Below are 25,487 nucleotides of genomic sequence, written 5' to 3'. Positions count from 1 at the left end.
CCAATCAAGTTTCTTTAAATACCTTTAAATCAGTGGTCAATGTAAATAATAAAGAATCATGGATCTTGGGTTTTTCAACTTAATTAATTATCATCACGTTTTATTACATATGGTTCTAATCACTTTTTATTTTTACTATTTAAACGTGACTTTTATTTTTATTTATTTATTTTTTATTATTTTTTTTAACCAAAGAGATGTGTTTGAAAAAAATATTTATCAAAGCTTTCAAATATATTTATCAAAAGAGTATAATAGTTAAAATATTTATCAAAATACTACCTCCGTCCCAAATTGATTGTCCACATTTGACTTTTGAAGTCCTTATTCTTCAAATTTGACTTTAAATATTTTTCTTTTTTATAGATAATACTTGATGCAAAATATATGAATGAATTGTATTTTAAATGTATTTTCATTATTATAAGTTTAATCATGTAATATATAACACAAATAAAAATATTTAATGTCTAATTTGAAGAAAAAAAACTTCAAAAGTCAAAAGTGGACAATTAATTTGGAAATGAGGGAATAGTATTTTTTTTTAATTTTTTCTGAAAAAATTTCAACTATTGTTCTAATATTTACCAAAAGTCCAAAACAATGTTTTTTTAAACTTTTTTTTTATATTTTCAGCATTTCTTTAAATTTTATTGATATTTAAAATATTACTTTTTACCTTTTCTTAACTCTTTGCTATTAACTTTTGTAAAAAAAATTATAAACATATTATATCTCATTTCATTATCATAAGAAATTGATTAAACAATAATGCTAGACATCTTAAATTAAAACCAACATCAAATGTACAATTGTTTTTGGTACAAATCCAACAATGACTTTTTACAAAATGGAAATAAAAAAGGAAACATTTCTATTGCTTGAGCCGATTAGCTTTAACGTCTCTTCATTTACCTTGGCTCAGATGGTCATTTTTTTCCGATTATGGTCACTTTGTCTACAAATTCCACAAAGGTATCTATTTTTCCCTTTTTTGATGTCCATTTCATTTCATAGTCTCGTTGAGCGATGACGACCTTTTTTATTCCGTAAAAGCTCTAAATTTGGAAGCAATTCTCTAGATGACGATTGTGGCCAATACACTTCATGAGGAAGTGGGGAAAACTCGGATGCCAATACTCTACAATTGAGTAACATTTATGAGTATTGCCAACTATTCAAGGGAAGTTTTGGCATATACACTCCAATCCCATATTCTTAATCAATTTCATTGTCACTAATTATTTCATTGCTCACAACAGCAACTTGAGAAATTCTATAGAAATTTTCATTCTGAATCACGTTTGTTATGGCATTAGCATGTCTCGTATTAGGTAATATTAACTCATTGCTCCTTTCTTCTTCTAGCATAACAGATTCGTGATTTCTGTTACAAAAATTAAAACTAAGTTATCACATCCAACTCATGAAATTGTATTTTACAGTTAACATTGATGGCTTTTTGGAGCTTTTTAATAATTTATATTATATGGACCATTACAAGTTGTGAAATATTTAGTATGCTCAAGAGTCATATTAAAGTGATATTACTAATTAACATATGATACTAATGGATCACCCTAACAACAACTTGATACAATTAATTATTTATTAGAAATTGATTTTAATAAATATTTAATAAACTCTTATAATTAATTGGAAATTAATTATTTCATGGAAATATTAATTTTCATTAGCAAGTAATATAATATATATCATATGGTATGATTTATAAGTCATGTATAACATTTTGGACTAGATAAATTCTCTTGTCTTTTACCCAAAAGTTAAAATTTATATTTTATAAATTTGTTTTATAAAATATAAAGCTTATGTCTTCTTTTTATTAGGCATGGCCAAAAATTCTCAAGGAGACAAAAAGTATGGTCATTTGACTTATTTAATCAAAAGTAATAAGAAGCATGGGGAATAGACCTGGCAATGGAGCGGATCGGCCTTAATCCAAACCTATCAAGTAATTTTCAAATGTTGATCCAAATCTGAACTGTAACCCGTAGAGTTTTGAATAATTAAACTCATACCTTTATCCACCGGATCAACAAATTTCCAACCCTTTTACCCAACTCATTTACAATATTAAGATTTAGCAATAATTATCCATTACAACACATATAACATAAATCACTAAAAAGTAAAACCAAACAACATCCATTCCAAAATAAACTACAATTATAGTTTAATAAATAACATTTCCTAAACAAAACAAATGTCTACTATTGCAAACTTGTATGATTTTATATAGTTATCTGTAGTGGGAGTCGACTAGAATTCAGCCATTAGGAACTGTTAAGTGGAATTGGAATGATCGAACTCCACGAGTCCTTATCAATGTATAACTTATAAATAATAAATTTATATTTTAAAATTTTAGACGGAACAGGTCATAAACAAATCGGATCGATAGTGATCCATACCCGACTCTTTTAATAAAAAGGTTAACGGGTATGAGTCTTTAACGGGTAAACGAATCATAAAATATGATCCAAACTCATTAAATTTACATGGGTTTGGAGCTGATCACGGTCAAAACCCGTTCCATTGTCAGGTCTAATGGGGAACAATCTAGCTAGTAGATGCATGGGTGCTTAATGGTTAAAGACCCATAAGTATTGTTTTTGCTTTATAGGATGCGGGAAAGGCTTTCATTCTTGTTACTTCTTACATGCAAAAAACGTAACATAGAGAGGAGTTGGAGACTCTCGTACTTTGGTTTATGCTTTGAAGATTACTTGCATTTCTTTTGCTCTCTTTGGTTCATATTTTGATATGAACTAAATATTATTTAAGAGCTTTACAAGACTAGCATCTTACATCAAGTTGGTTTCATGTAGGTGTCTCAAAGGTTCCATATTCTTCATTAACTTCCAAACCTCCCTTAGAGGATTCAAAGTCTACAAAGGTTGTTAAATTCTTCTCCTTCTTTGGTGTTTGTTTTCTTTCCACACTTTACTAGAAGATTCATGGTTAGTTATAACTAGTTTATAATTGTTCAAAAAATATACCCAAGTCTTCTGTTGCTAAAATCTTGTTTTTGAAACTAATTTTTGAATAAAACCCAACAAAGCATTATAACAACATCCATTTAGAAAAATGAACAAAACATAAATCCAATAATATTGAATCAAATAAATGTTGAAGCAAATAATTTTGAAATTCAATCACACAGTAAGAATAATAATATACCAAACCTACAAGAATTCCAAGTGTTTGTTTATGAGGAACTCCATGTAATTGGAAAGAGTGTATTCATGTTTTCTAATCGGAAGTGTGAAATAATTCACAACAAAATCATTTGTACACATGCTTACAGTAGGAATCAATAGGAATCACAGTAACAACCATTCAATCATAATAGAATCAAAGCAACAAAATCAATTTTCTGAAGTAACCAGGGCCTTGCCCTCTGCATCAGACCGAAGTCCGGAACTAACCAGGGCCTTGTCCTCTGCATCGGACCGAAGTCCGGAAACTACATCGGACCGAAGTCCGGAACTAACCAGGGCCTTGCCCTCTGCATCGGACCGAAGTCCGGAACTGACTGAACATAGCATAGCATAATCATAACTACTAGCATAAACACAGATACTGCATACTGCATCGGACCGAAGTCCAGAACACATATCACAAAGTCATACTTGAATCACAAAGACATCAAGCACACTGAACTACTGCATCAGACCGAAGTCTGGAACTGACTGAACATAGCATAACATGATCATGACATATAATATGAACACATATACAACATACTGCATCGGACCATAGTCCGGAACACATAACACATACCATGCCTGTATCACAAAGACACCAAGCATACTGAACTACTGCATCGGACTGAAGTCCGGAACTACTGCTAACTTAAACGGGCCGGCATTGTGGCCGTAGACCCGTCCCTACTGAAAGGAAACTCACCTCACACTGCTGAAGTCCCGTAGACACAATCTCATACTGCTGAAGTCCCGCAGACTCAACCTTAGCTGCTGGATGACAGATTCCCGAACTGTCAACACCAAAATAACACCCAATTAATAATTGGGTTCTACACATAACTATAAATACATACTTTGGGTAATTACTACATTACCCCTAGCTGGCTTACCCAAGCCCAAGGCCCAATCCATAGACCCAAAGTCCAACTATGGCTCAAAGCCCAACCTTTGGCCCAATTTTCCAAATTGGGCCCAAACCTCTACATGGACTTCCTTTAAGGCCCAATTGTTTAGTCTGGTCCAACATGTCTCATTCTAAGGGCCCAATACCATACAACCATCTAGGCCCAACTATGGCCCATCTATGGCCCAATTTTCCAAATTGGGCCCACACCCTCCTATGGGTCTTACCCTAAAGCCCATTAAATTATTCTAGTCCATTTGCTTGTTCTTGGATGGCCCAACACAAAGCCCAATTGAAATTAGGGTTTCACATAAAATGATAACTAGGGTTAAGTATTTCTTACTTAACCCATTAAGGACTTAATTTATTAAGTCCTTTACTCTACTAGATAAGTGATATGGTGTAGTTGGGCTTGATACACCATCCAATCCCCATGGCCTAAAGGTAGGTCCAATAGGTCTAAGGCCCAATTACTCACAATTAGGGTTTTCTAAACCCTAATTAGGATTTTCCTCTCAAACATGGCCCAATAGGCCCAAAATTAATCTTTAAGCCCATTAGGGTCTTGCTAGGTCCATTAGGGTTTGCTTGTGGGGCACCACCCACTACCACCTCGGGTAGTGGTGGTCAATTGTGTCTCACGGCGGCGGCCACCACCTTACGGTGGTGGTTTAGTTCATTTTCATTATTCCAAATTCAAATTACATTTTACAAGGCTAAATCTCAACTAACCACACACACACTAAACTAATCACACACACACATAGCCACCCTAGTGGTGGCCGGCTGTGGCTCGTGGCGGCAGTGGCTTTTCCGGCCAAATAAAACACACCACACAAACTCAACGGAAAATACAAACACACTATATGGTCACCAAACGACCCCAGCCACCCACCTGGTGGCGCAAGGCGGCGACAGAAGCGGCATAACGGAAAGGCAGCGACGACAGCCACCACCTCACGGTGGTGGCGGCGATTCCCTCGATCCCCAGCCGAGCAAACCCCTGCACACGCTTCGTGGTCACGATCTGAAGAGCGAAACGTCCCCAACTCAGCTGCTACGGTTGGCAAGCGACGACCGGAAACCCAGCAACGGCGGCCAAAGCCCACCATCGGTTCCCGTCGACATACATGACGTCAGGCCACAGAAGAACGAGGAATAGGCGGTGGCGGTGGTCCTTCCTCGGCAGTTCCCGGCTTCACCGGCAGTGAAATCATAGCGGCAGTGCTCGACATCGGCTGGCAGCGGTGGCAGCAGCTTCGCTCGCCTAACCCCTCACAGCCCCGTCGCCAAAAGCATGACTCATTGAACTCTCTCTCGCCGATAGAACACATAGTGGAAGTCCGGTGGTGCTAGGCGGTCGGAAATGAGCGAGGTGGATGGTGGCGCCGGAGACGGAAGGAAGAGTGTGGCGGCTGCATTCTAACTCCTAGGGTTAGGGTTTGAAGCGGGAGGGGTGACGGGTTATATACCCCGATCCCCCAAACTTACCTCCATAATGTCGAGTTTAGCCCCTTCCTTCCCTTTTTCTTTCAATCTTAATCCAATATTTACCCCTTTAGCCCTTGATCCCATAATTTCCTTTCATAATAAGTCCTGAAATTACCAAACGCACCCTAACTTCTGAATTCCTTCTCAAATTAAATCCAGAACTTACACTTTTAACCCCCAACTTCTAAACTTATGACAATTAGCCCTTCGAGACCATCCTTTGATATATAATTATTTATTTTAGGGCTATTAATCGTTCATTAATTAATTTATTTAACTTAATAAATAAACGGGTGTTACACCAACATTATGTTGACCTTTCAAAACCCACATGTATTCCTAGAAAACTGTGAGATAGAAGATTGCATTCTCTGAAGCAGCGATTGATTGATGGAGCTACTAGAAGCTTAGTATCGTTTATTATCATGGCTAACTATAGAGGCACCTTTTTTATTAGAGATTCTAATAAAACATATTCTGATGTACTATTTTTTACATAATGGAGGTAATATTTATGTTACATCTTGTTTTGTACTGTTCAATGTATGAATATTTGTGATCCAACATCCTAACGTCGCACGGCTCGACGATCCGCCGTCGGCCGAGGGTGTGACATGTCACTATATGATTCATTTATCTGTTACAAGTATTTATGTTACATTTCTTTGGCAACCGTTAGTTGGCATATGTTTATAAATACATTTCAAGTAGTCGAACAAAATGGTACAAGTGTTGTGAACTTCTCCACTAGCGTACTTTGATCTTTGTGTTCAGTTGTTCGATGGATCGACTGCGACCAACGTTGGCGGTTGGGGTCATCTTCTACACTTTCTCACCCTTCTTTTGACTCGTCCAGCGTTAATTTAAGTGAATTTTATGATATTAATTTAACTCAGATGGAAAGTATGACTTCACCCGAAATCCAAATTAAGGAACCTTTAGTTGTTCCAAAAACAGAGGATCGAATCGAAAAGGAAAAGCAACAATCAATGCAAAGATCATCGAAGTCGGTGAGGAAATTGACAAAGTTGCAAGGATGTTAGTGAAGAAACATAAAGAGTGCCATATGGAATTGGGTATGGAAAAGTTGGTAAAAATGGAGTGGGGAATATTTGACCCAAGATACTAAATGCCTATTTTGCTTTTTAGTGAAAGCTTCGATATTAGAAAATTTTGTTTGTCTTTCGAATTTTGGTTTTCCATTCCCTCAACCAGGTTTGTATTTTTTTTTACTTTGATTATTAAATACATTATATATTTTTCATATAACAATTGCATCACTTACATCTACAGATAAATGTTACCTTTGAGACGCCGTATACACCACACTCATGCGTTAACTAAGAAAGAAAGATTCAACCATGCTCATGCACATACTTTATTCACTAGTCCACGAGTGTGGGTGTATGCGGTGCCACATACACGAACACTAGTGCATTAACCAAAACATCATAACCCCTACCGCAATATAAGGTATTATTTAGCCGATTTTCGATACCACCATACATTAATTAAGGAGGAAAGGTTCAACCATGCTCACGTACAACTCAAAAGTGTTATTGAGCGCACTTATAGTGTTTTGAAGACGAGATTCTCAATCCTAAAGCAAATGGCTGATTATCCTTTTCCAATACAAAAGACATAGTGATTGTTTTGCAGTACATAATTTTATAAGAATATATAATATTCATGATCAGTTATTTATGGACTTTGAATAAGGCACTATGTTTACTCGTGAAGTACAAGATGGAGAAAGTGATAGACCAAAATGCACTCGACATTCAATGGGATAACCAAGACAATGAAATATATGGCTACTTTACGTGACAAAATTCCTAATCAATTATATTAAATTTATATGCAAAAGATTATTTTTAAGTTGGATGTTGTATGATGTTTAATTTTGGATATTATATGAATGTATGATGTTTAATTTGGAATTGTCATACATATAATTTTGATCTATGTTTAATTTGGATTTTATGACACACACACACACACACACACACATATATATATATATATATATATATATATATATATATATATATATATATATATATATATAAGTTTAGTGATCATTTAGTAATAGTTAAATCATTTTCATCATTAAGACATAGACATTCATATGCCTAACCAAATATCAATTTATCATTTAGATATAGATTCATACAAAGCCTATGCGTCATTCAAATATGAATTATCCAGATGCTACCAAAAAGCCCCTTACCATTCAATTGTGAGAAGGCAAAGTAGTAAAGTACATACCCATCAAAGCTGTGTTTGGCGCGCCACAACTAGCTTATTTTTCGAGCTTTTTTATGTTGTCGTGTTTGGTAAGCCAAAAAGTAGCTTATAAGCTAGCTTTTTGAAAAGCTACTTAGGCTATGTTTGGCGTACTAGCTGAAAAGCTAGCTGATAGCTGAAAAGCTAGCTGTTAAATAAAAAGCTAGTTGATAGCTGAAAATCTAGCTGATAAAAAATAACGTTTGGTAAAACTAGCTTAAAAGCTAGTTGAAATATATAAAATTACATAAAAGGACATGTAGGAGTATGTGTTTCTATAATTAATTAAGGGGTGTATTTGGAAAATTTTAAAAAAGCTCCTAAAAAGATAGTCTAAGTAGCTTTTCAAAAAGCTAGCTTATAAGCTACTTTTTGGCTTGCCAAAAACGAGAACATAAAAAAGCTCGAAAAATAAGCTAGCTTATCAGCTAGCTGTGGCGCGACAAACACGGCCTTAGACTAGTTTTTTAGGAGTTTTTTTAAAAATTTCCAAATACACCCCTTAATTAATTATAGAAACACATACTCTCGCATGTCCTTTTATGTAATTTTATATATTTCAGCTAGTTTTACCAAACGTTATTTTTTATCAGCTAGTTTTTCAGCTATCAGCTAGTTTTTTATTTAACAGCTAGCTTTTCAGCTATCAGCTAGCTTTTCAGCTAGTATGACAAACATAGCCCAAAACCAAAGGAAAAAATCAAATAGAGCTTCAAAAGAAAATTTCGACAAAAAGATAATATATTTGCATTAAAAATAAAAGTTTACATTTATTTTCTGACCTATACGCAAATTGTTCCCATCTAATCCTAAAGATAAAAAAAAGGAACAATACACAAATGAAAGAACAAACATATGCATATATGACACTCACCTACTCTCTCTCTCGTTTATTGAATTAGCTCCATGATAAAGGGCAAAGTAGGAATTTCCAGTATTGTGTTAGTAATTTGTTTTTCGGTAAGTGGTCAAAGCGACATCACCTTCACAGTCTTGTCATTGTACCCGGACGTACAAGTTGCAATGCATGTGCTCTCAGACTACATTCTTGCACCTGTGTAGAAAGAAAGATCGACTTAATATAAAAAGTCTCGGTCGTTTTACAAATCTGTCCTCATTTACTTTTTTTTTCTTTCCATTTTCATATGAGTTTCCTTATTTTCTCAAATATTTTTTAAACCCTTCATAGGAAAAAAGAAAACCACTAACAAGACTTGCCTCAAAGAGTGTTGATGTTGAAAATAGATCCTTGCATTGATCAAGCAAAAAGCATTCGCTTTTTGTTGTTTGTTGAAGTTCAAATGCCAAAAAATTCACATTCTCCACCTGTTATAAAAACTGTTTTAATAAAATGTTTCATGTAGAAAAAACAGAAGTTGAAAAAAGAAAGATTCATAGAGTTAGTTGTTCCACTTCACCTTAGTTACTAAAGAGCATATGGAGATTGATATTGTCTGCATCACATCAACAGCTGAGAAAATGGCGTCTTTCAAATTTTCAACATCTGCCTGTAAAATCAATGAATGTAACAAATATTTTTTACAGTTTTACTTTTGAAGATCATTAAGATTTGAAGATCATACCTTTGCACCACATAAAACTGGAAGACAAAGAGAGCTAGACTCCAGAACCTTAATAGCTCCACCTAAGGAGATGGAGTGATCCTTTTCTTTTTGATCCCATTCATCCAAATATGGCATCTCCATTTGTCAAAAACATACGATCAGAATTAAGAACACTATTTTATATTAAAAATAGGGGAAAATCAATAACAAAATGAAAGTGACAATGAAGTGAATCGACATTCTTACTTGTTTCTTGAGGATAGAGTGCAACTTCAAGCCCTGATTCAGTTGTTGTATCTGTAATCTTTTGGATATGACAGAATGCCACATCTTTGAGATAGTCACCCATGCGTTATACAGACTTTTCTGAAAGAAATAGTAATTGTTTCAGATAAAAGGTACAGAAAGGATAACTGTATGATATCTTTATGGTGGCGAAGATCAATTGAAAACTCCAATTTGGTGGCTGTTACTGTTACCTGAGCAGTTGCTTGCTGGACAACCATGGCAGCATCTACTTTAGCATTTGCAAACCGCCATTGCAGATGTTTGTTATGAAACAGTCTTAACGCATGTGCATCAACAAGCTTGTTCTCTCCCACCTCCCCTCTCCTTCTGTCAGCAGAAAAGTTGAGAATTGAAGGTGTGTTTAGCAAATTACTGTTAGATCGTACTCCATTGCGCATTGAAGATGGATTGGGATTGGGCTTGTGCTTCGATGCAGGGAGTGGAATAGCTCCGCCGACTGGAAAAAATGGTGATCCTCGTCGGGAGAGTTTGGGACCATCATCTAAAATCTTATATCCGGAGATCAGCTTATTGCTATTGGACAACGGTTGTGAAATAGACTCTGGTTGCACTCGTCTAAGCAGATTAATAGTTTCTTGCCAAAACCTAGCCGGAACCACCACAGCACGACGCCCTCCACCTCGAACATTACACAGGGTGCTCCCGGAGGAAATACTCTCTGTATCGGAAATGGCATGATCGGAATTATCAGAATCATATACAAGCTTATTAACAGTTTCGTCGATCCCTGGAATCTCTGTATTACGTTTCAGTTTCGTCTCGATGAATTTTCGTAAAGCCCTATCAGCACCGGCTGTTCCAGTTCCAGTTCCAGATCCACTTAATTTCGTTTCAATGGGCTGCGAAACATCTGAAATCTTAGCCGGCGTCGCTACAGCCTTCCTCCTTTCCGGTGTACGATTTCTTAATCCATTGTGCACCGGCTTCGCCGCCTTGCTAACCGGAAGCGCAAACGATTCACCTTGAAACGAAACCGACAAACTCCTTGCAGACGTTTTCGTCACCATCTTCGCGCTCGCTGACGTCACACCTGTACGTAAATTTCGAGTATGACGCCGTTCCGCTGATTGATCTCGCTTATTACTCACCACAGACACTGTCGTTACGGAATTCGTTCGAGAAACAATCGGCGACGGAATCCGTCTCCTAGGAGTACACACAGAATTTGGAGACAACGGCGTTGTTGTAGAAGAGGAACACGACGAAGATGGAGATGACATCGTTGTAGCAGTATCAGGAGGTGAAGAAGAACCAGAAGACGAGTATCGTGAAGTAAGTTCTCTAGATTTCGGCCGTGACAGAGGAGGACCATGGTTGTCACTCTTCGAAGGCAATAGCGGCGCACGCTTCGACCTTGCCGGAGCCGGAGCCCGTGATGACACCTTAAGATTAGGTGCTGTATCGGTAGAAGACACAGCAGCAGCAACCATTATCTCGCATTTCTCTAACCAAAATGTGCAAAACAAATCTCTAATTCCAAGCCAATAGCAAATCTGGTAACTCAAATGAAATATGGTAATGAATGAAATCGAAACAGATAGTTATTTAGAATGCATAATGCATTGGTGGTGACAATGGGAATATGGCTGTTTTCCGGCGAGAAGACGAGAGAGAAGATTTTGTTGAAGGAATGTTTGTGTACGTGTGTGTGATCAAGATATATATAGTTGTATAATTATAATCAAGATGTTATAGTCACCATAACATCAATGAAAATGTGTTTTAATTGCATTAATTATATGGTACATCGACACCATTTAACCTAGATGATAATATTTTTTGATTAAATGGAATTTTGTCATTGTACCAGTTGGTTGTGTGTTTGTTGTTGCATCACTCAATTTGTGGGTGGTTTAGTTAATAAATACAAATTAGTCAAATCAAATTATCTAAAGATAATTTACTTTAGTTTAATTAAATTTGATTTATTTCTATAACAATTCTATGGTTTTCAACTTTTCATGTAGTAATATCAGTGGAAATAATTATAGAAAAAAAAAATGTTTGGAGGAAGATGTGACATAAAAATGGTGGTTAAGAAGTGGTAGATGATAACAACTACAAATAGAAATAAAACTGAGACTAAAATAACTTCATGTCGAAGAATGTTAGTGCATGTACCAACCAACTTTTAGCTACTTGCCATTACCAGTTTGGAAGCAGATGTTTCAATTTTTGTTTACCAGCTTGAAATAATAGCACAACTACTTATTACTATATTAAGGATAAATTTAATAACGACAATAAAATATATTATTGTAGCAATTTACTCATTTGTTTTTGTGGACAGAAATGTAATTATTAATATTGACTATTTCTTTTTTGTATCATAAAATCAAGCCTTTGCAACTATAAAAAGTTTTACAAAATATTTTAATATACATGAGCTCTTGGACTCTATTGAGAAAATCTATAACATCTATAGTAAAATCAGATGTTTTAGATTGTAACCAAAACAATGGTTTCAAAGATATTTTTTTAAACCACCACCATTTGATGCAACACCTAATGTGCTCCAATGTATAATGGATTAATGGATTGGTTGTATAATAATACATTTAGAACATCTTTACATACAAACAATGGATATGTATAAACACTAAACACATATAATTGAAATCATTAACGTGCATACACCCTATCAACGACAAGTCTACATACTTTTTTTTTAAAGAAACAAGCTAAGGAAAGACTACATGTAGCACCATCATTGCCATGATCCGGTCCGGGAGGTGGATCCTTGGGGATGAAAGGCATAAGAGGAATGCCATGTTGAATAGGTCCTTGCCTTATTGAGGCCTTTGAACTTGGAACATGATAATCAAACAAATCTACATTACTTTCATCATCAATATCGATATCTTCCTACTAGATTTAAAGTCATATATCAAACAACACAACTGTAACATAACACAAGCTTCTACTTTTGATTCCATCCATAGAAGATGTGCCTTTTATAAGCAATTAAATCTTATAATATATTCAAGACTTAAAGTGAATGTGTTTGTATATTCTTTGTAACTATGTAAGAGAAACATATCACTTGTTGTTAGAAATTTGGGATAAATCGATTGCTTGGAATCCACTAAATGTCGTGAACTCGTGATAACACTTTCAAATTGAAGTATTTCGATGATACAATCGAAATCTCAATTGGATAAAATTCAGTGATAAGAACATAGAATGAATAAGGTTATGATTTCGTGTGTGTACCATAAAAAATGATAATAAAAAAAAAACAGGATATAACTACCTATGTCGACCCCAAGTAGGGGCTCTGCCCCTTGGACCCTGTAACACCCAGATATCAGGTAATTTCCTTTTTGAACCAAAAGATAAAATATGTTGCAAAAGAGGTTCCTATGCTAAGCGTACTTGGGGCATACGCTTGGCGTAACTCTTTAAAGTGGGACGCGCACTTAAGTGAGTACGTTGGGCGTACGTGTCAGGTGAGCAAACCCTAATTTGTAGGGTTTGAGCACTATTTAATCATTCTTATCTTCTCAAAACCCTTTTCCTTCATCAACCTCCATCTCCCAAAAACGTCCCTTGCAAACCATAGTTCCTTGTGTGTGATTTTGCACTTGATAAGAGTGTATTCTTGTACTTGTGAATTAGAAAGAAGGTGGTAGATCATCTTGGAAGCTCAAGGCAACTAGATCCAGAAGTGTCTCACCCTCAAGCATCCCTTGAAGTTATAAATCTTGGATCTTGATGAATGTTTTCCTTGGATCTTGCTAGTTCTTAAGTTTTTATGCATTTTAGTCCCATAATCTCGGTGTTCATGAGTATGGTTTAGTCTAAACCATAAGAGTTGTACTTTTAGGCGTTTTTGAGCATTAGGAATCATAAAAATGTGATCTTGGTCCTTTTCCTCCATCCATGCAAGAGTTATAATGCTTTGGTTGTGTATTAAGTTAGGGTTTTGGTTTTTGGACTTCTTTTAGTCATGGAAAGTTATAAAGTAGGAAACTTTATGACTCAGAATGTTAGTTAGGACTAGATCTGAGCTTTGGACGTGAGATTTTAATGAAATAAGCACTTAATAGAGAAAAGTGGAACCAGTTGAGTACGCTGAGTGTACCTAGTAGTACGATGGGCGTACCTGGTTGATGCATTGTAACTTGGCCAAGGGTGCACTACGCTAGACGTAGTGACTGAGTACACAGGGCGTACTCAGTTTATGTTGTCTTTCTTTGACTTTTGACCTTTGACCAGAGGTTTGACCAAGTTTGACTTAGGGGTATTTTGGGTATTTTGAGTAGTAGTTTGAGTTTAGGTCACTATTTATTGTGTAGGTGACCGATAGAGTCAGTAGTTGGAGCAGTGATTTGTTCATCTATATTTCAGACCGTGAGGTAAGTTTTCCTCACCGTACTTGTGGGTCGAAGGCACCAATGCGGGCCCACTAGGTTATGTATCTTGTTGTTGGATTGATGTTATGTTGGTTATGTATTAGACTCGTAGATCTGTATGATTACCTTTGTTCACTGAGTATGTGTTAGATTGGTAGAATTGTATGATTACTTGTACTAGTTGGTTTGTAACATCTATAAAAAAATCACAACAAATTTAAACCTTTAAAAACAACCCATATACTAATAAAAGTGTTTACAAAATCATTGTTTCCAAAACATTCTTTAAAATCAGAGTCTCCCAAGATCCAATCAGTAGTAAAACCAAGGATGTGTACGGTCACGCCTTCGCCTTGCCACAGTCCTCTGAAGAACCTGAAACCATAAACAAAACTGTAAGCGCGAAGCTTAGTCAGTTCCCCTAAAGTACCAACACACAACAGATAACATATTCAAGTAACAGCATGTATGGGTCCACAACTAAAGACTGGATTACCCATGAGCCCACAGTATGAGTCTGGTTTGCCTATCGGGCCCATGGCTCATATATGGCTTGATCATGAGCCCATAGCATAAGTCTGGCTTGCCCTCGGGGCCTACAACTTATGTCTGGCTTGCTATCTACCCCGATTAGTCATCGGACCGGAATACCAATGTTCAACCCTCAGTACGAATCTGGCATACCAACCGGTCCTCAGCTCGTATCTAGAATGCTACTGAGCCCTCAGTATGAGTCTGGCATGCCCTTCCCGACCCTCAGCTCATATCTAGAATGCTCAAGGGTTTGTTGGCTACAACACAAAGCAATACAACCTCAACCCAACACAACATGTCGACATATAACAGATAACAAACATATACAGATAATTAGGTATACAAGATCACGGGTAGTCCTACAGATCTACCAGACTAACATATCGGCAACTAGCATAATCATGCAGATCTATTTCGTACTTAGCATATCAGTGTATAGCAGGATATCAATCCAATGGCCCGGCCTTGGTGCCTTCGACCCATAAGTACAGTGAGGAAAACTCACCTCGATTCGCTGATAATCAAATAACTGCTCGGAAAGCCGAACCGGATAACCTCACGCCAACTAACAATAAATACAATCTTAATCAATAATTAACTCCGGTAACTTAAAATACCCTTAGGTCAAACTTGGTCAACCCTGGACAAAGTCAAAGTCAACGGGCGTGGAATGATTACACTGTCCATTCCACAGCCATGGAATGGAGCTCTCAGCACAACATTTTCTCATTCCTAAGTCGTGGAATCTCAAGTCTTACCATTCTAAGGGCGTGGAATCGAGACCTACAATTTTTTTTTGTGATTTTCAGCTTCTGATTAAAAGAGGTTCCTTGGCCATTTTAGGTCAACTTTGACCAAAAACTTGCAAGGGGAGATTTTCACATACTTTATCATCATTTAGCACTTTGGAAACATTAATGCTCTCATTTTGTAAGTTTGTTTAAGGATTAAACTTGTTGACTTTGTACTTTGATTTAGCCATGTGGGGCTAACTTTTCCTTTCATTTCTGATTCTAGATCCTTAAATACTTGTTGTTAGATTATGATGTGAACTAAATTTCATGTTTCTATCTAGTAATCTTTGATTTGGTCTTCATTATATGTTTTATTTGCACTCTTTTCACTTGATCAATGAAATTAGGGTTCATATCACTCTTGTTAGTTAAATTGTGAAATTTGTATATGGTTTATGATTTGTAGTTGGTAACAAGAACTTAATTGGTTTCAATGGAATCAAAATTAGTGTAATCAAAGATTGGTTGTTCATATTTTCGAGCTTATAAGGAAAATTAGACATTGTTGGTATTAATTGTTTGAACTTAAAGTCTTCTAGTGATCTAATCTAAGAGCTTGTTTTAATTTCTTCAGTTAAATGAAGTTTTACTTAAAGATCATGTTTTGAGTGAAATACCTCTGTCAATTTGGAGATATTAGAGCATGTTAATATCTTAATTACCAACCTAGATTAAACATAAATTAAAGTCACATTACATCTTACAACATAGTACTTGAACTGAATTTGGAATCAGAAATGCCTCTTTAATTCTTGAATTTTAGTCTTAATTTGTTTCCTTGTGAAGTTTAATTTGAAGTCAATAAAACCCCCTTGTTTTAAAAACTATTATCGTGATGTGTGAAAACATAGTTAAACATTAAGTCCCACATCTCTATGGACCATCCCTTCTTATTCTATATTATCTTTAGTATACATAGTAGCAGTGAATTGTGTTTATTTATTATTATTTTATCCCTTTATTTGTTGGTTTGACACACCAAACAAATTGGCACCGTTATCGGGGATACGATGGTACCATTGTTTATGCCAATATCTTTTCACACGGGTATATCTTTACCAGTTGATTTGGAGATAGAGATTTCTGCAAAGTAAAGACAGAAGCAAGCTAGAATTTTAAAGAAACAACAACAATCCAGAGCTTCTTCATCAAATCTTTCCACTACATCCAAAGAATCCACACCACCATTTTCACCCAGTCATACCACTGAATCTGAAACCTCCATCCATACTCCTACCATGGAAGGTCAAGGGTAATCACCAAGGAGGCGATCAAGGTCCCCCGTTCCACCTCCTGGACAAACCTTTAGACAATGGTCCACACAAGATGTTACCCAAAAACCATTGTGCATCAACTATCTCAATGCAATTAACTTTGAACTCAAATCTGGACTCATTCATGTGTTGCCTCCATTTTATGGTCTTGAGAATGAAGACCCATACAAATCCCTTAAGGAATTTCATGTTGTTTGTGTGGGAATGAAGCGAAATGAAGTCACTGAAGATCAAATCAAGTTAAGGGCATTCCCCTTTTCTTTACAATATTTAGCCAATGAATGTTTATATGGCTTACCATCGGGGTCAGTCACAACATGGAATGAGCTTACACATATGTTTTTGGACAAGTATTTCCCATAAATGAGAGCTTCAGATTTACGAAGGGAAATTGTTGGTATCAAACAACAAAGAAGAGAAGCCTTGCACACTTATTGGGAACGGTTCAAGAAGTTGTGCACAATATGTCCAAAGCATGGAATTTCAGAATACCAGTTGTTGCAGTATTTTTGTGAAGGGATGTCATCTTGGGATAAAAAATTTCTCAATGCATCAAGTGGAGGATCAATACCTGACAAAACTCCTACATAAATTAGAGATCTTATCAAGAACATGGAAAAAAAGTTCAAGCATACAAATTAAGAAGAAGAATGGTATATTGATGCACTAAGAGGAGTGAAAGAGATTTCTACTCCACAATTCGAGAGTCAACTTTCCAAGTTGACTAAAGTTATGATGATGCTTGCTAAGGATAAGGTTGTAAAACCACGAACAGTTAGACCTTGTGGTATTTGTACCCAAGTTGGACACCCCACTGTCCTATGTTACAAGAAGATATAAAGTCGGTTCAGGCCATGAGATTTTCTAGTCAACAACGAGGGAAATTTTAGCCAAGAAGCAACCCAAATTGGCATCAACCCAATGTCAATTTCCAACCAAGACCACAATCTTATCAACGTAGACCTCCTTTCTAAAATCAAATGCATCACCAATCAAATTTCCAGCCTCATCATCAACCACATAAACAATCTCATTTCCTACTTCAAAATATGCAACAAGGAAGTAGTTCAAGTGGTTCAAGAATGCATTTGGAAGACATTGTCAAGAGTTTAGCCACTAGTACCCAATCATTCCAAAATTATACCAAGGCAAGTATCAGGACTTTAGAGCAACAAATGACTCAACTTGCCACTTTTGTAAGTAAATTGGAATCACAAGGAAAACTACCCGCACAAACTGAGAAGAATCCACATAATAATGCATGTGCCATTACTTTGAGGAATGGTAAAGAGTATGAAGGTCCAATTATGGTTGAAAAAGAAGAAGAGATGGAGTTAGAGAAAGAAGATGAAAAGTCAAAAGCACCTTCAAAGCAAATACTCATTGAAGTGAGGGTTACTCCTCCTCTATTTCCCACAAGGTTGAACAAATCTAAACGTGAAAGAGGAGATAAAGAAATCATGGAGATGTTCAGAAAGGTTGAGGTAAATATTCCTCTCATTGATGCAATCAAACAAGTTCCTAGGTATGCTAAATTCATTAAGGCATTATGCACGTCTAAAAAAAAGTTAAAAGGGAATGAAACTGTAAAAGTAGGCGAGAATGTATATATAGTGTTACAGAAAATATTACCTAAAAAATGCAAGGATCCGAATGTTTTCACGTTTCCTTACAAGTTAGGTAACCTTCATGTTCCACGAACTATGTCAGACCTTGGAACTTCTATCAATGTTTTGCCTTATCTTGTTTTCAAAACGTTAAATATTGGCATATTGAAGAAGACCGGGGTGATCATCCAGTTGGCTGGCCTATCTTTAGTACATCCAAAAGGTGTGCTAGAAGATGTGTTAGTTCAAGTGAATGAACTAGTATTTCCAATAGATTTTTATGTTATAGACATAGATCATCATGATTCATAAAATTCAAGTTCAATCCTATTAGGAAGGCCTTTTTTGAAAACAACCAGGACAAAAAATGATGTTTATGATGGTACATTGTCCATGGAATTTGATGGATATGTGATAAATTTTAACATTTATGATGCTATGCGATATCCAAGGGATATTTCATCATAAAATTTCGTGGATTTCATTAATCCATTAACTGAATAATGTTTTGATTTATCAAATCCTGATATGCTAGCCTTAGTTCTAGACAAGAATCTTTGAAAGAATGCAGTGGAGAAACCTTCCAAAAAGTTCAAGATCGATGAGGAGATTAAGGAAATTGAGGATCCAAAGTACCATGATTGACAAATCATAGGGGTCCATGTCGAGCCACCGACTTTAAAAAAAGGGCACCTACCCGAGAGGCAACTCGGGGGTATTTTCGTTTTTTTAATTAAGTGTAACGCCCCAAATCGCTTCCCATTTCGGAGTGGTGATCCAGGATTTGGGTATAGGCAGGCTTAGGACCCTTGCGGAATTGCGATTTGGACTCATTTGGGGGTGGATGATGTAATTTAGATGATCCGGGTATTCGGTTTGTGCTTTGAAGCTAAAGGGTATTTTGGTAATATGTCAGATCGTGCTTTTATGGAAATTGAATGTTGTTCAGGATATTGTAAGGCAGGTATGAGTTGATTAAAGCGTAGGGCTTCTTGTTACCTTTTCATCGATATAAGGATCATCAGAATAATATTTTTAATGAGGAAGTTATGGCCTTCGGAGTATATTTGGGTTAAGGGTTAAGCCACGCGGGGCGTACATATGTGTACGCATGGTGTACTAGTTCTAAAGCTGCTATGCGGGCGTATAATGGTGTACGCGAGGCGTACAATGGTGTACGCGAGGCAGGATCGCGCCTTTGGGCACGTACGCGGGCGTACGTGCATCTTAATTAAAACCCTAATTTTTATGTTGTACCCTATATAAGCACATTAAGTCCTTAGGGCTGGTCTCTTTACCAGCCTCTAAGTCCCCAAAACCCTAGAAATCGTCCTTTAGCCTTCATGATGGTATTTTGAGCTCATGGTGTCCATTTTTGGTGTGTTTTGGTCCATATCCAAGAAGTAGAAGTTGGTGCAAGGTTGAGGATCAAGGAAGAGCTTATGGATCTTGATTATGTGCTTCATTTCCAACTTGTTTGATGTATAAAGCTATGAACGTGATCATTGATATCTTAGATCTATCATTTATGAGTTTTGGTTCCTTTTTGTCCCCATAGATGTGATCTAGTGGCTTGATGCCACTCTAGGAGCTTTGAGTGGCCCCTCTTGGTGTTTCTGAGGTTCAAGGTCCATAAACTTGGCACCTTTAGGGTTTAAATCCATACATGCATGAGTTTGGGTCCTTTTCATGATAGTAGAATGTTATATTTTGAGGTTGGGTCTTCTTGGGGCATGCAAAGTCACCAAGTCAGTAACTTTATGGTTCTAGACACTTTTTATGACTCAGATATGTGGTTTGGACTTCTGGATTTATGCATTAAGAGCTTAATGTAAGGTTTGGCTTATTAGGTGAGTATGCGCAGCATACAAGCCAAACAGCGAGTACGCTTAGCATATAGATGGGTATGCTCCGCGTACTCAGTCAGGAAGGATTTTGCATGTTGGGCTTCGGTTTGGGCCATCTTTTGGGATTAATTGTCTTGGACCTTGTTGGTCCACCAGGTTTTGGACTGATAATTATTTTGAGAAGGCCTACAATGGGTTTGGGCCCAATTTGGAAAATTAGGCCATAGATTGGGCCTTGGGTGGTTTTTGGTATTTGGGCCTTGTGAATTATTAGGTTTGGGCCTAAGCCTTGGTCCAAAAGAGATGAGGGGTAAATTGGTCATTTACTCTAGTAATGGATTTATGGATATGGATTGGTACCCAAATGTTGATTGGGTGTTGTTTTCAATTTGATAGTTCGGGGATCAGTCAACCAGCAGCCAGAGATTTATCCTTGGGATTCAGCAGCGCGAGGTGAGTCTTATCACTGAGTTTAGTGGGTCGAAGGCACAAATGTCGACCCATGTTTTGTTACGTATGGTGTTAGATGTTTGTGTGACTCTTGCATGTATGTGTGTAACATCCCAAAAATCATGACCAAAAATTTCTTTTTAAAACATTAATAATGTAACATCCATAAAACACGACCCAAAAATTTTCATTTATATTGTTATAAAACCCATATCCAAGCAGAGTGAAAATAGAAAATCATGTATCATGTATCTCAATCATCATAATAAAATCCACTGGATAAAACATGTACTAAAATATCAGAGTGAAAATCCCAGGCTAATGACGGTGGTGTGTGCCATGCGATCATCCCGAGCTCTTCCCCTTGCTACCGGAAGAACCTGAAACCAAAACTGAAACTGTAAGCACGAAGCTTAGTGAGTCTCCCCAAACTACCACATACCATACACAAACATAACATAGATAAATATAACTCTGGGATTACTCCCACTGCATCGGTATGAATCCCCGCATCGGCTTACCCGGTATCGGACTCCTGTCCGGCATCGGGCTCACCCCGACATCCGACCGCATCGGGCATCGGGCTTGCCCCGGCATCGGGCTCACCCCGGCATATACATAACATATCATATATCATAAACACATAACATAATCACATAAACTGCATCGGGCTTGCCCCGGCATCGGACCGAAGTCCGAAACATATCACATATAACACAGGACTAGCATAGCATACATCGGGCTTACCCCGACATCGGGCTCTCCCCGGAACACATAACACATAACACATAAACATGCATGAATCACAAAGACATCAAACATACATAACTACTTCTCGGTAAGAAGCCAGGGGTGTGGCTATAATGGGGTATTTATATGATTTAAACCCTAAAAATTAGGGTTTGCTATCTGCTCACGTACGCTGCACGTACTCCTGGTACGCTGCGCGTACGTGTGCGCGTCCCCCGAATCTTATGCAGGCCACTACGCCCCGCGTGCACCCAGGCTACACCCAGCATACGTCTTATGGGCAGCCCAAATCCTTGGCCCAAATGCTTAAGTCCAATCCAAAAGTCCTTTTTGTCTATACTTGGCCCAACCATAAATTAAGGAGAATTAATTAATCAATACCTCGAAAGTCAATCGTTACAAATAAAATCGTGAGTATCAGATCAATTCATCCATAAACAAAGGTTTATATATCAAATCAGAGTATCATCTCAAAACATGTTCTTTTTATCAGAGTAAAACATCCCATGTTAAAACTTCTTGGTGTGTGCCATGCGATCATCCCGAGCTCTTCCCTCCGCTATCGGAAGTACCTAAAACTAAAACTGAAAACCGTAAGCACGAAGCTTAGTGAGTTCCCCAACCTACCACATACCACATACGCATAACCATGTATATATAACCACGTACTGGGCCCCCTCCCGCTGCATCGGGCCTTGCCCAACATCGGGCCCCGCCCGGCATCAGTCCTCGCCTGGCATCGAGCCCCGCTCGGTATACAGATCTGTCTCTCTTATGCCCCGCCTGTCTTCGGGCCTCGCCCTCTATACACATACATACAATCAAATAACATACTAGCATATAAATAAACACACTCTAACTGTACCATGATCTAAGGCCTCGCCTAACTTGGGCCCTGCCCCTGGTCTGCTACTGAAGTTATGGAACCCCTTCCATACTCCTGCTAGTAGTAAGATACGGGCCCCCGCCCACACTCACACCCTTCCTATCACAGGCCTCGCCCCTACTCTGCTAATGATGAGATATGGAACCCCATCCATACTCAGCTAGTGATGAGATACGGGACCTCGCCCACCCTCACCTCCCTACCAGGCACATACAAGTATCACAGAGACAACCAATATACTCTAACATACAACATAAGAACCTTCCTCGGGATTACCCCGACATCGGACTCCCGGTCCGGAAACATACTATCATCTAACATACTTTGGTCTTACCCCGATTTCGGGCCCCGGTCCGGAACCTATCATACCTACATATGCAAGAATCATAAAGACCTCTAGCATTCTAACATTTCTCGGGCCTCGCCCGGGATCAGGTCGTAACTCGGATCATATAACAATAAGTGCCTAGGGCTAACCCCTGGCTCTTCCTACTATACATAAACATAAACATAATGGGTTGGCATTGTGGCCGTAGACCCATGCACACAGTGAGGAGACTCACCTCGCACTGATGAAGACTGGCTGAAACACTTCTGACTACTAGCCGACAAATCCTGAACTGCTGATCCTTCGGCTCCCCAAACTATCAATACCCAAAACAACACTTAGACAACAATACCCTCAAAATTCAAACCAGGTTAAACTTGGTCAAAGTCAACAATCAAAGTCAACGCCCCAAGTTGACTTCAACTCGCCGAGTTGACCCTCCAACTTGTCGAGTCCCACAATCAACACGCTACTATGGACTTCGATCCTTCTCGTCGAGTCTTCCTTGAGCTCGTCGAGTTCACCTTTAAACATATCGGGACCCTTTTACAACTGACTCGCCGAGTTCGCCTTTGAACTCGTCGAGTCTATCTTCATAAGTTTGGGATATTGCCTTGGACTCGCCGAGTTCATCCTTGAACTCGTTGAGTACGATGATCTTCAGGTCCATAATGAATCCAACTGGCTGAATCCTCTTCTGGATTCAATCACCTTCCATAGAAACAGGAGATATTGGGGAACCACGACCTGCCTCGCCGAGTCCAAAGAACAACTCGCCGAGTCCCCTTAGGTACAACTCTATTTCAGATGATTTCTTAAGCCAACCATCGCTCCCAAAGGTAGATCCAACCTCCTAGAGCATGCTTTACACATAAAGTTGCAACCTTTACGTATAAACAATTCCCAAAAGCCAAAACTAAGCTACAAGGAAGGGTTTTGCTATGGAGGAGGGCTTCAAGCCTCAAAATCTTGAGACTTTAATGCATTAGGGACCTTGGAGAGTCCAGATCTGAAGTTGCAAACTTCAGATCGTGCTCCATGCAAGCACTAGCCACAAATGTGCTAGAAAAGGCCATGAAGCTCAAGATGAAGGGATCTATCAAATGAATGCTCAAGGTAACAACTTGTTACCTTCTATTAGATGCCAAACTGAAATAAGAGTTGGATCTACACTCCCTTCCTTGATCCTTGCATCCAATCCTCCAAGATGTGCACTCCAAGTAAACTTTTATCTTCACAAAGCTCAAGAAATGAAGTTGGGTGGCTAGGGTTTCGTTTTTCGACTTGAGAGGGTAGCAAGAGGCTGAGTGAGAGGTCTCATGTTCTTTAAATAGGGTACAAGGTCTGAATTTAGGGTTTTCCAAACCCTGACCAACTCGCCGAGTCAGTCCTCTGACTCGTCGAGTAGGTCACTTAACTCGCGACCCTAAAAGACGCTTCTACTCGTCGAGTCTACCCATCTACTCGACGACTCGCTTCCTGATTTTGAGACTTTTCTTTCCTTTCTAGGTCTTCTGAATTCGGGGTGTTACAACTCTCCCCCACTTAATCTAAACTTCGTCCTCGAAGTCCGCTTCGGCTCATAACCCCGCAACCTCTCACGGCATTCCTAATCGTCGCATATCTTGCCTGCTCGGTCCAATCCTTGAAAATAGTATCTTGAGAACAGTCCAATCACTGCAACCTTCGAGTACAACACTCTTACTCAACTGGTAATCCTTACGGTACATCCCGAGCACCTACACTTGACATCCAAGGGGTTCACCCCTTTACTTTGCGCTGTCACTGGCCTTCCGAAGGCAACTCGCCATAAGCAACAAACCTTTCCTATCTCCATCAAGATCAAACCTTCTCCTGAAACTGCAATCCCGGCCACTCTTGCCTGAAACCCTGCTGACTCTCATCCGCCTTCCGGATGAACCGAGACCACCCTGGTCCCAACTGGTTTGCCATTACCCGAAATACCGATTCCCAACCGGTGACTGAATGCAAGGACAGTCCTTCAGTCGCTCTCAGCGACTTCCGAAAATACTACGACTACCAGAACTGCTCTACCTACCTAGCCACTCTAGCTCTAGAAGATCTGGGATCCTCAATCCCCTACCCTGGCCCTAAGGTCTCTACCAGGTCCCACCTACTGCTATAAGTACACGGGCCTCGCCCACGGGTCTCACCCAAACTACACTTCGGAGCGGCCTCTCCCACAGGTCTCACCTAACTTGGGCTAAGCAGGCTCACTCCTCCTCTAAACTCAGCTTGCTATCCTTTCCTGATTCTTATCATGCTAACTAGGAGATACGGGGCCCCGCCCACACTCCACTAACTAAGCTGCTAGTGAATGCTACGGCTCACCCGCAGTCTTACAACACTTCCCTCACTGACTCACTGTTGGGGAATGTTGCGGCTATCCCGCAGTCTTAAATCCTGCCTAAACTCACGCCTTGCCGAAAATCTCCAACCTGGTTCCCAACCAGCTATCAACCAATCGTGGGGACACGAACTCAATGTGATGAAGTTTCGCAAACTCCCAACTCACATGCCCCTCAATCCAGGCAGCCACTTGAGCTGCTTTTACCCTACCAAGAATGCGAGCGCATCCCCATCTCGCACTTACTTCTGCCCATGGCCACTCGGGTGGCTCTCCCCCACTTCGATTCAGCTAGCTCCTCACAACTCACAACTTGGAAGAATTTCCTAATTTTCCCCATCATCCTCTGGTCACTCTGTCGACAACCCACGCTACCACTACTGGTGATCTAACCGACTTATTCCCAAACGATTCCTCCCTAAAAACCAGCGAGACAGTACCGAGTCCCACACATGCATGCTACAGTTACTGCATCCTGAGTAACCTGCTCTAAAAGGTAACGACCTCTA

General features: G+C 38.6%; 2 protein-coding genes across 2 annotated transcripts; one reads left to right on the top strand and one right to left on the bottom strand.

The window, feature by feature from the left end:
• Window positions 1-8,696: 8,696 nt before the first annotated feature.
• On the bottom strand, window positions 8,697-11,399 carry LOC145120559 (QWRF motif-containing protein 2-like). Its single transcript, XM_079056365.1, has 6 exons — window positions 9,956-11,399; window positions 9,723-9,842; window positions 9,495-9,611; window positions 9,330-9,419; window positions 9,130-9,237; window positions 8,697-8,965 (listed from the first exon to the last, which is right to left on the bottom strand). The coding sequence occupies exons 1-6, from the start codon at window positions 11,213-11,215 to the stop codon at window positions 8,897-8,899; spliced, it is 1,764 nt and encodes a 587-aa protein (XP_078912491.1). The 5' UTR covers window positions 11,216-11,399; the 3' UTR covers window positions 8,697-8,896.
• A 6,392-nt stretch (window positions 11,400-17,791) lies between these two features.
• On the top strand, window positions 17,792-18,661 carry LOC145122501 (uncharacterized). The gene has a single exon (XM_079058097.1). It carries the CDS (start codon window positions 17,792-17,794, stop codon window positions 18,659-18,661), a length of 870 nt encoding a protein of 289 aa, XP_078914223.1.
• The last annotated feature ends 6,826 nt before the right edge of the window (window positions 18,662-25,487 follow it).

This window comes from Lactuca virosa, chromosome 6 (genome assembly GCF_052849685.1).
Source record: "Lactuca virosa cultivar CGN04683 chromosome 6, Lactuca_virosa_CGN04683_v6, whole genome shotgun sequence".
Classification (NCBI taxonomy): Eukaryota; Viridiplantae; Streptophyta; class Magnoliopsida; order Asterales; family Asteraceae; genus Lactuca; species Lactuca virosa.
This window is presented reverse-complemented; position numbering and strand designations above follow the sequence as displayed.

Bases quoted from the DNA above. Each gene is read 5' to 3' on its own strand.
- LOC145120559 (XM_079056365.1), bottom strand. From the start codon at position 11,215: ATGGTTGCTGCTGCTGTGTCTTCTACCGATACAGCACCTAATCTTAAG. The intron at 9,612-9,722 runs GTAAGAATGTCG...TGACAAATGGAG, and splicing joins ACTCTATCCTCAAGAAACAA to ATGCCATATTTGGATGAATG. The intron at 8,966-9,129 runs GCAAGTCTTGTT...CTTTCTACACAG, and splicing joins CAACATCAACACTCTTTGAG to GTGCAAGAATGTAGTCTGAG.
- LOC145122501 (XM_079058097.1), top strand. From the start codon at position 17,792: ATGCAACAAGGAAGTAGTTCAAGTGGTTCAAGAATGCATTTGGAAGAC.